Source organism: Salarias fasciatus, chromosome 23 (genome assembly GCF_902148845.1).
Source record: "Salarias fasciatus chromosome 23, fSalaFa1.1, whole genome shotgun sequence".
In the NCBI taxonomy this organism is placed as follows: domain Eukaryota; kingdom Metazoa; phylum Chordata; class Actinopteri; order Blenniiformes; family Blenniidae; genus Salarias; species Salarias fasciatus.
In genome coordinates this window covers 9,966,607-9,978,274 of record NC_043766.1, presented here as the reverse complement: position 1 = coordinate 9,978,274, position 11,668 = coordinate 9,966,607, and the positions used below count along the sequence as shown (strand labels likewise).

The 11,668-nt window shown below is 40.6% G+C and overlaps 1 protein-coding gene across 1 annotated transcript; it reads right to left on the bottom strand.

Moving 5' to 3' along the window:
• Positions 1-2,283: 2,283 nt before the first annotated feature.
• On the bottom strand, positions 2,284-8,551 carry klhl26 (kelch-like family member 26). Its single transcript, XM_030083393.1, has 3 exons — positions 8,402-8,551; positions 5,274-5,438; positions 2,284-4,317 (listed from the first exon to the last, which is right to left on the bottom strand). Exons 1-3 carry the CDS (start codon positions 8,449-8,451, stop codon positions 2,736-2,738), a joined length of 1,797 nt encoding a protein of 598 aa, XP_029939253.1. The 5' UTR covers positions 8,452-8,551; the 3' UTR covers positions 2,284-2,735.
• Between the last annotated feature and the right edge of the window lie 3,117 nt (positions 8,552-11,668).

Genomic DNA, 11,668 nt, shown 5'->3' with positions numbered 1-11,668 from the left:
AGGCCTGTTTTTGGATTTTGAATTAAGAAGTGATGAAGGAAGAGCAGAGTCTGTAGCTTTTATTGCATTTAGCATTATACTGCACTAAAATGAATAATTATTTTAATTATAATTTAATAAAAATTTAGTGTTCTACAGACCCTCTAAAAGACCAACAAGAGAATTTTCCCAAATTTATGTCAAAAGTTATACATTTAACCAATCTGAACGGGAAAAAAAACCACACTCCATTTAATTTTTCATAATTGGAGTCAAGCTGACCAAATTTCCTGTTTTTATCTCAATTTCAAAATCTAATTCACCCCAGTTACATCAATGTTACTATGGCAGTTGCTACTCCCTGGACAGGTCCATCGAAAAAGACACAAAGAAGACATTCATATACACCCACACACAGGCAATTCAGTCTCACTGGCTGACCTAATCAGGATCAATATTAGGGATTATTCTTGTGAATAAGAAACCAGAGTACTTTGAGAAATCCCACAAAGACACAAGGAGACCATGCAAACTCCACACAGAAAGGCCACTTGTTTTGAATCACCAGAACCTTTTCATTAAACTCTGCAGACACCTAATATCAACCTGTTCATTTTAATCACGCTGTGTAAAAGTCAAACTAACTCTTGAAGTAGAAACAAAGGTCAAATATCTTCCCAACTTAAAAGATGGACACCACTGGTCCTGCAGGACCGAAAAGCTTGTAGTGCATGGTTGATAATAATGAAACAAACACACACACACACACACACACACACACACACACACACACACACACACACACGCTCAGTCTCGTATTTCTATCCTCGTGGGGACCGTCCATTGACTCCCATTCATGTCTAGCCCCTAACCCTGACCCTTACCCTAACCCTAACCCACACCACAACAAAGCCTAACCCTAAAGAAATGTTTTTGCACTTTTACTTTTTTCAGTAACAACAACATGGTCAAGAAAACACTGTTTCTCCTACTTAGGACCGGAAAAAGGTCCCCACAAGGCACGTCGTTCCATGTTTTGCTATCCTTGTGGGGACATTTGGCCCCAACAAGGATAGAAATACGAGAACACACACACACACACACACACACACACACACACACACACACAAAACAAAGAAATATATATACCATTACTAAAAACTGAATGTTAAAAAATTTACTCGCAGCTCTACTTTTTATGACACAAGAAATTGCTATACGAAGCCTATTGCTCCAAAATGAAACACAAGAAGCATCAGAGGTTTTTTTGAAAGATGACACACCTTTAATAAAGGATGCACATAAAGCTACACAAACGCATACATTCCCCTTTGACTATGTAGTTTCTGATATATTGCATTTCTGCAATATGATGTGCTTTTACCAGTACAAGTAGAACATGACAAAGACACACTAAGGCAGACAGGAGGCGATTTGAAAACAGATGGTCCTCACCTTTGTACAGTAGTCTTCAAATTCATATTCAAAACCTGACCTTGTTTTTTTTTTTTTTTTCAGTTCACATTAAACACGGCTGGAGATCTCATACAGATTTAAAAAGTGCAACGATGCAGTGAGAATAACACAAGCTGATTCCAGCCACAGCAGACAGACAGTGGAGTACATTGTTAATGTCATTCAGTAACAACTGGAGCAATTACATGAAAGACATTTATCCTCTACAAAATGTAGGTGGACAAATCGGAGACTGTAGGTTAGCTGTAGTGCTCGTTTGTCACTAAAAGAGCAGCACACCTTGACATTGTATAAGACACACAAAGTATTTATGTAGCTGCCATAAGAGGTCGACACTGGCTTGTTGACAGTTAGTGTGACAGCTTGGTTATCAGCTCAGGTTATGTCAGGGCAGTCAAACCTTTATAAAATATTAACACTATAATATGGAAGTTTAAAGCTGAACACAGTCTGCTCATTTTTGTGCAATTGTTACTATATATTGATATGAGGTCTGTATTGTAATCCTGTGACAAAAAAAAAATGCAATGTCGCTCTCATCTTAAGTAACTGAGCTGAATGATTGTCTTGGCTGCTCCCTTCGAGGATTCCTCACTAAAATCATGATCCCCATATTTCACAACTTTCATGCAGGATGCCCTTACTGACAACCATTGATGAGTATTTCTTGTTACACAAATACAGTTCAAGCGTCTAGACCAGCACTGTCCCAGCTCACTTACTGGAATAAACAAACCCAACTGTGTAAAAAAAAAAAAAAAGACAAAAAACAAAAAAAAAAACAAATTTCATGATCAAAATATCCTAAAGCTGGAAAAAAAATCAACAATACTACTCTAAAAATAGGACAAACTGAAAGGACAAATCTGTGCTATAAACAAAGCCTTTATTAAGAAAACAACTAATCAGACAATCGTTGATATTTAAAGGGATAAAAGTGTTCACTTGGCTAAATCTAATGTGAGACAACAGTTCTACTCAAATCCCAGTTGATCATTAGCCAAATGGACATGTGCAGTAATCCTGGAAAGAGAACATCAAATTTATAAAAACAGAATCGCAGTGCAACATTTTCCCTAAAACACCAACTTGTGGTGAAACTTTTTGAGCTTTTGGGTTGCAGTTATACAGTGATAATGCGATAGTTTCTCAGGTAATTTTTTTCTCATAAATACTTGTGTTTATTTAGTGGCAAAGACTTGCACTGACTTGCCAGTGTTTAAAAAAAAAAAAAAAAAGCAGCACACAGAGCAAAGTTTTCACAGTCACAGGTCAGGTGTTCAGCATTGGGTGACGCTTCGTGGAAGTATAATTGGAGTACAAGCAATGCCAGCAAAGGATTCTGGAAAGTGCAAATCCCTCTCCCACTCATCAGTCTCTGTGTTGTACACCTGAATGATGCTTGTTACGTTGTTGAGGTGCCAGTTATAACCCCCGATAACATAGATCTTCTTGCCAAGCAAGCAGCAGCCCACTTCAGATTGCCCCGCTCGCATTGGGCTGACCGTGGTCCACTGATCGCTCTCTGGAATGTAATACTCGACCGCCAGCACATTGAAACAGCGGTCCACGTGGTCCATGCGGCCACCCAGGGCGTAAAGTCGATCGCTGGTCCCGACCATGCCGTGCAGCACTCTTGGATGGCTCATGGGGGCCTTGTAGTCCCACTGGTTTGAAGCTGGGTCATAGCAGTGGAGAGTCTTCTTGTCGTCTAATGAGATGCCATAACCTCCTGAGATGTACAGCTTTTCGCCAAAGTGCGATCCCGCATGGCCCCAAATTCTGCGTTTTAAGGGCTCCACGTAGGACCACTCATTCTTCTTTGGGCAGTAGCACTCTACGGATGACAGGCTGCCGGAGCGGTTGCGCCCCCCTGTGGCATACAACAGTCCATTCAGAACATTGAGCTGAAACTGGATGCGGGCCTCCTGCATGGGCGGCATGCGTAGCCACTGGCTCAGGTGCGGGTCGTAGCGGAGGCAGCTGTCAATTGCTCCCTCGCCGCTGCGGTACTGTAAGTGCTGTCCACCGGCGATGTAAACAAAGTTGTCAAGCACGGCGACGCAGGCGTGACTGCACCCGGCTTCCATCTCGGTCAGTTCTTTGAATTGGCGGGAGGTAATGTCAGGGAGATAGTACACCTTTGTGCTCACCATGCGGTCGTTGTCAGTGTACAGCGTCCCACCAAAGGTGATGAGCGACATGACATCGGAGCGAATGAGCGTCCGCGAGGACTGCATTTCATGCTGTCGGAATGGAAGAATCTGGTAATTGAAGGCCTCGAGGAGGTACTGGCGACACAGCACATCCGCCACCATGATGTCTACCCTCTGAACGCTGTCCACCAGCTCGGAGGAGCGCATGAGCGGGAAGCGCACGTGGCAGAGGACGCTACTGGCTTGAGCCCGGCGGGAGTCATCGTGCTGGAGCCACCGGATGGCGGCGTGGAAGAGGTCAATCTCGGTACAGTTTTCCAGTTTGTTGCTCTGTAGGAAGAAGACGAGGAGCTCCATGGGAATGTGCAGAAAGTCCTCCTCTTCTGCAATCTGGACAAAGTGACGAAAGGTGAAGGCATCCACTGACTCTTTAAGGGAAGACAAGCTGAAGGTGGTGGCCATTTGCCCAATGTACAGACACGTCTCAACGCTCATCGCCGACTCGAGGAACTCCTCACAGAGCTCCACGACGGGGTCCATCTGGAGAAACACAGCGGCTCCCAGGACGTCCTGAATACAGTCCAGGTCTAAAGTCACTTCTGCGCTGTAGGCAAAGTCAATAATATGTTTGAGGCCTCTGGCAGACAAGCCTTTCAGCTCAATAGTATTTTGATTCGACTCCCTCATGCCTCCGGTAAACATTGCTCTGAAAAACAAGAAGAAGTGTGTAAACAACATGACGCCTTACAATATCAACTCCTCTAAATGCAGGGCACAAACAATGACTGTTGGGGTTTCCTTTGACTAAATCTGAATCTAAATCTGAGCTTTTCTTTGCATAAATAAGATTTTGTCACTCTGGACAATTGTTAGTTTAAGGGCGAGCGGTCATGGTAGATGAGCAGAAACACTTGAAATGTATAGTGCTGTCAATTTTAATCGCGATTAATCCACTGAGGTCTGCCAATTGGGTCAAAGAAAAGAACTAGAGGATAATAGTGTTTTTTCCTGACATTGGGACTGATTTATGAGGATTAGATTCTTCATTGCAATTAATCTCAACTTTAAAAAAAGTTAATTGTTGACAGTTCTCCATGAATTAATCACGATTAATCGCGATCAATGCAATTAAATTGCGATCAATGTGATTAAAACTGACAGCACTAGAAATGTAACAAAATGGGATACATTTGAAATTAAAATATTTACCTGCCAATATATGACAGCTTATAACAAAGAAATAATACATAAAATAATACATACTAAACCACATATTGTGATTTGCTTTCGTCGTGCAATTCCTTCATGATGGCCAAGAGCATAACTCTGGGTTGTCGATTAATACTAAATAAGACACAAGGTTTAATCTATCTTGATAAACTCATCCAGCAAAAAAAGGTCAATAAAACCATAGAAACATGGAGAATATACAAATTAAATATGGTGAGCTGGGCTCAATTTTTTTTTTTTCTTTTTTGCTCGACTAGATGGCTATTAGAGAGAGAGAGAAAAAAAAAATCACCCTATTCGAAATCCAATAATCTCAACCTGGAAAATCTTATATTTCAAATGTTTTTGCGGTGATACTACTGATCCCACTGTGTTGCTCTGCACACAGGCATCAGCCTAAAATGCTGATGGACTCATGCTCTGTAGACTAACCTGAAATAATCACTACAGGCAGCCAGCACCACTTTATGGACCAGGAAGCGCTCTTCATCGATGGCCAGCACAACGTCGAGTAGCTGGCCCTGATCCCGCAGAACGGACAAGCCCTGGAGGAGGGTGTCACTGTGGCTTGGGGCGGAGAAAGTACAGCACAGGGTGCTGAAAAAAAAAAAAAAAAAACCCTTCACAATCAGACAATGAAGTGATATTACTCCTCTTTGTGAATAAAAAGTCACACATTTTCTGTAGATGTGAAATTCTAAAATGTTTTTTCCAGACTCAATGATTCAAGAAGCACCTGCTCAGTAAATGTGCTGCAAAGCCCTAATAATATGTGGCTGTGTGTCATGAAAGCACTACTGTGATGGAAAGCTAATCTAATCATCTTCAGTCAGCCAGGAGGAAATGCACTCCGACGTATACAATGTCTTTGCATTAGTGAGAAAGTGTTTGCAAACTGAATGAGGGACAGAAGAGGAAATATACATTTCTGTATTTTAAGATCAGACTACAGCAGTAAGTGGCATGATCACAAAAACAGTGAAAATAATATTTTTCAAGACAGAACTGGAAACATAAAGGCTATTGTCTTACACCGAAATGGAATCTCGAGAGATAAAAGCTACAACAAACCTTAAAAAAAAAGAAGTATAAATTAAAAGCAAAGACGAGGGAATTTTAAATCATTCTGACTAGTCGTACAACATCTCCCATGTTCCTCTCTAAGCCTGTCCTCTACGGTCCTGTGTGGTTTGACAAAACCAAAACAATAACAACCCATGACAGTCAAGCCAGATTTACAAATACCCCAAATGCATCCCTGCACCAGATGTCCATAAAAAGGAATGATCCCATTACTCAAATCGAACAATTTCCAAATTGAAATCATAATACAATAAATACCAAGCAGAAATAAGGTCACAGAATATCAAATTGAAATGGGATGAAGGTAGAAACAATAGAGCATTAAGCTCTGTGTGGACATGTTTTATCCTACAACACTATCTATTTTCATGAACTCCAGAAATCACTTAAACAGCACCAGTTTAGTAATGTGCCACCTTTAAAGACACTGAACATGCTTTTTGGCCTGCAAAGCAAAACAACTAAACCACTCTCAGATTGGTATTTGAAGATGTAGAAGAGAGGTCAAAGATTTTAAAAGCCAGCAGTTTTTAAAAGGTGGCTTCAGTATAATAATGCATTAGCTGAGCTCTTGCCATCAAGGAATAAACATCTAACTGGTACATTTTTACAATGAAGGAGCCAAGAAATCCACTACCATTAATATTAAAGTAAGTCAAAATACAGCGATAAGAAGAGTTTCTGAGGAACAGACGGAAATGAGAAGGTCGACATAAACCGGGCCAGCGCAAACAAAAGTGTTACTCAGTAACTGTAGCTTTAATCTGTGTTGTGATGATGATTATGTTTGGGATCAGTGTAATGGTTCACGCTTTAAATTGCTGTGTTGGGATTTTTTTCCCCAAGTATCCCACACTTGTACACATCTGTGTGAACAAAAAGACTTTTTATTGATCTTAGACAGAAAACTAACTGACATTTGTCAAATTCAGGTGTTCCTTATCTGAATTAAAAACATACCGAACACACACAACTGTGGTATTTGTCATCTGCAAAAGACAACCAATGGAAATAATCCATTACTTTTGATGCCAATGAGTGAGTTAGTGAGGTGAAAACTGCTGCTTTTCATTTACTGAACTGCCTGTTGCTAAACTGAATGACAGTCACCTGTAAAATCAAGGGTCAGAAAAGACATTGAAGTAGATGGGGACATTGAGAAATTGACAGAAAAATAGTGTATTGAAAAAAGACATAAACCAGAAAACTGAAACTTCATCAGAGGTATGGTCAATGCTTAAAGTAAACATCTGGAATTGTGTATATATTGCTGGCATTATCTGCAGCTATTGGTACATAATAAAGCCATTTGCTGTTTAAGCTTCTGAAGTTCAGCTATTTCCACAAACAGTTCTTACCAGTCATTATCAGAGGCATCAGATTCAGGAGGGCCACAGGCCTGCATGTTTTCCATGTGCTCCTGCTTCAACTGGTCTGACTGAAACGAGTGGCTCTTCATCAGGCTTTCTACTGAACCTGTTCATGAGATTCAGGTGTGTTGAAGAAGGGAGTCAGTCAACATGCGGAGCCGCAGCCCTCCAGGATCTGCACTAAATGTTCTGTCAAGACCAAGACTGTCAATAATGACAATGCAGTAGCAGGCAGTCACACATTTTACAATATCTGATTGAAATAGTGGCTGTGTAGCTCAAAGAGACTAAAAACTGACATTAAGCCATGACTTAATACCATGTGTCAAAGCAACACTGCAATACTATGAATGTCTGTGCACATTTAAACAGGGCAAACGGTGAAAGGGAAAATTAAAAGAAACTGGAGTTGGTTGAGTTAAATAAGTCATGAAGTAACTCCACGTTAGAAAGTGTCATCAGCACTTGGGGGTGTGGCTGTTCTCAGAGCCTTCATTTGGGCATTTACTGTCACAAATAACACAATCAGATACCATGGCATAATTTCATAGTTTTTAGTAAGTTGTTGCCACAACCTTTACTTATTTTACATAATTTCCTAATACAGAATAAATTCACCACTAAAAAAACAAACAAACAAACAAAAAAAAAACCTTGTCGAAGGCATGCAGAGAACAGTCGTATTGAAACATGTTTTCTGATTCCTGTCCTGCAGAATCATAAGTCTCCACTCTCTTGTTTTCTAGTGGTGGTTTCACCTGCTCACTAAATCAACAGTGCACAAGTGATGAAACTGGGCCTTGCAATTCAAACGCTGGATAAACACGTCAGTGACTGCCAGCCGAAGCATTGCATTGAGGTATGTCTGCACAGTGTAACTCCTCCATTAAATCCTACTTTATTTGCTGATGCATGGAAAGCGCAGGTTCTGACAGCCCGGAGGCCTCCGCGCGCTCCTCGGTCTTTCCTGGAATCCAGCCCCGGAGCGGCTGACCGGTAAGTCCGGGTCTTACCGAACTGCCAAGTAAGGAACTGACAGCTCTCCGAGCAAGGAAAACACTAAGTACCTCCCGCTACACAGCTCCCATCGATTCTGGCTCCACTCACCTTCTCCGTGACTGTTTCGGAGCAAAATCTCCACCATCCGACTCCGCCATATTCTACCGCAGCACGGGGGGCATTGAGCATCTTCAGGGTAATTAGTGGGGAGTCAGCGGCGCAGCTGGCCCGACCATGGTGTGTAAAAATCCTGGAGGCAGACCCTGGTTTCTAGGTTGAGCGAAAACAGCTGTCTGTCTGAGGTGGCGGTCGCGGAGACGACCTCTCCTGCCAGCTGTTTGCACGGCACGCCTTCTCTCTGTACTGACCGCGTCTGGCCGCTAGGGGGCGCCACGGGCATGTCTATCGGTCCCTCTGCCGACACTGAACTGTATGACATTAGTTAACAGCACGAAGACGTCCCCTGCGCTGCGCAGCAGAACAGTGTCGGCACCCCCAGTTTCTGTTTGGCAGGCTCTCTATGCACTATGTCAGGCTTCTCAGGTTGATTGATGACTCCGAACTGATCATAGGACTGATCTGGTGATAGCCTCTGTGTTTACACTTCAAACGCATGATAAAATGATACTGACCATCCATGTCACAACTACAGCAGATCTATCAGTGTTCTAGAGGCTCAATCTGCGTACATCGGCACCATGCTGTTTTTCTATCACACCTGCCCACAAAATTCTTTCTCCACAGGAGCACTTGTGTATTGATGACGATGATGATGGTGATAATAATAATGACAACAACAACAAGAACAACAGCAAGATAGGTCTTCTATGTTGGGTATCCAATTAACTTACACAGAGAGAAAATATATCTTGGTAAAGTAAATGTTCTTTATTGTTTCCATTCTCAGTCAGTCAATCAATCAATCAATGCTTATAAAGCACTTCGCATTTTATATTGAAGAAAACAACACAACGTGCTTTACGGCATTAAAATCTGAAATAAGTATAATAAATAAAAACAGCCACATCTTCACCACAATCGCAGACACAGGCACACATACACACACACACACACACACACACACACACACACACACACACACACACACACACACACACACACACACACACACACACACACACACACATACAAACTCGGGGTGTGTGCATTAACCTCACCATATGATATACATCACAATACTTGTGTTGAATAATGATAATATTTCAACATATCATGGCATTGCGATATATCTTGATATCATGACATATCATGATATTCTATATAGTAAACTTTAAAAGAGAGAGAAATAAAACAAGATAACACAAGTTGCAGTATATGTGCGTCACATGATACTGATCATTCAGAGGCCCAATTGAGTCAAAAATATTCTAGTCACAGTTTTTTGAGCCAAAATATCTCACAATAACTGTTTTCTCTTTTCCCTGAATAACCTATTGAGAGTTTTATCACCTGCAGTCAAAACAACTAATTCACAGCAACTGAAACATGAGGGATTTAGTTCTCTGAGTCCACTGGAGCAGAGGTTCAAAAGTTCTACTGTATTTAAAGTGCATTTAAAACGTGAATGCCTTCTTTAATTAAAGAAAAAATAAAATAATCAATTTTAAGAGCTCTTACATCAACATAATATTGGGCAGCTGAGTATTGCAATATCAAAAAAAAAATTCAGAGCCCTCATACAAACACACACACTCCCACTTTCATTCTTTCTTTCTATTGCATTTTACACAGGCACATTTTTCTGGAATGTGTCCACACTGACATCGTTCATCTTTTGTTATGTTTTAGCTCAAAACATCTGCAACTCACTGACTTTGCGATTCAAAACTAAAAAACAAAAAGCAGAGAAAGAACAGCAACAGACTCTAATGACAATAATAATTATATACTTTATTGTGTTTGAACCTGGGGTCTTCTAAACACAAGCTCTTCTCTAATTGATCAGCATAGTGAGACAATCATAATGTCTTCTCTTGCTGTTTTCACAAGACAAGGAGAATAAAGATGTGTACTACAGTGCAGAAAAATTACCAAAGATACTCAAATATGCATGGAAAAATATGGAGAACCAATTATTTTGCAGGCCAATGAAGTGAACTGCTGTAGTTTTGCATTTAATTTAAATTTTATTTAGGTTTATGAAAAATTAGGAATGAATGGCAAACAATATTTTATAAATCTAAATAAGAAAATCAATTGTTGAAATAATAATAATAATAATAATAATAATAATAATAATAATAATAATAATAATAATAATAATAAAAGCTGCAAGAGGCATTCATCTGGACCTCGCTGAACCTCAGGCCTGTGACTGCAACCATCTTCGTGACTTGCCAACTGCTAAAGTTCCAATTTTAGATTTAAAATGTTATTTTTTTCATGAGTCACATGGCCCTAGAGTGTGAGTCAGCTGAGAAAACTGCTCTCAAATGTCAGAATTTTGGGCAGATGTTAGAAGAAATGATCAAATCTGATAGGAAAATGTTTTATATTTCAGTCTAGTGCTTTTCAAAGCAGTCAGGCGTATAGTTTAGACACTACAGGCCTCAGTTTTTGAAAAACGTGAGATTTTCCCTCATCCAGCTTCATTACATCTGAAAGTAGAGGAGAGCAGTCGACACACCTTTTCTCTCTCGTGATAATGGCCACATTTCATGAAATTATATCCACAAATATCTTCTTGTTCAGAAGGACCTTCTGACGCTGTACTTGTGTTTGGTTTGTTGATAGGAGTCAGGGTTTAGCCACACTCGTCACTTGTACAAGGCGCTCTAAAAAGGCGTTTTACAGTTTTTCACAAAACCTTAAACACAAATCCAAAAATCCACACTACATTCACAAAACCTCAGACATTTCTGTCAAAATCAAACTATCACCTCAAAACCAGTTCTCCTGTGTTCAAAACCACACTATGTGTTCAGATCTTACACACAGCAAGTAAAAACATGTTCACCTCAGATCATTCATTAGACACTACATGAAATAACTGAGAACACAGCAAGCAGTCCACACTCTAACCTGCTGGGTTATTTTCCCAACACTTTTCTGGGTAGCCCTAGATTTTGTGCCGATTGAGTCACTTTTACCCAAAATTAGGTGAATTGTGTTGACCCAGCAGAGTGAGTTGATGATTTTGTGGCTGAAGGGAAGAGAAGAATCACCATTTTGAACTCCTTCTCTTTCTTGCATCTGGAGACTTCTGGCAAAATACGCAACAGGAAACTGGAGTCCTGTGTTCTCACAGATCATTGAAATGGCTAAGAAGGAAAAGACATATGACATCCCTCTCCCCATAGACATGTATGGCTGTGGCTCAGTAGGCAGAGCGGTTATCTAGCAGTTGTGAGGTTG

Bases quoted from the DNA above. Each gene is read 5' to 3' on its own strand.
- klhl26 (XM_030083393.1), bottom strand. From the start codon at position 8,451: ATGGCGGAGTCGGATGGTGGAGATTTTGCTCCGAAACAGTCACGGAGA. The intron at 5,439-8,401 runs GTGAGTGGAGCC...TTTTTTTTTCAG, and splicing joins CCGAAACAGTCACGGAGAAG to CACCCTGTGCTGTACTTTCT. The intron at 4,318-5,273 runs GTTAGTCTACAG...CTTGTTTTTCAG, and splicing joins GCCTGTAGTGATTATTTCAG to AGCAATGTTTACCGGAGGCA.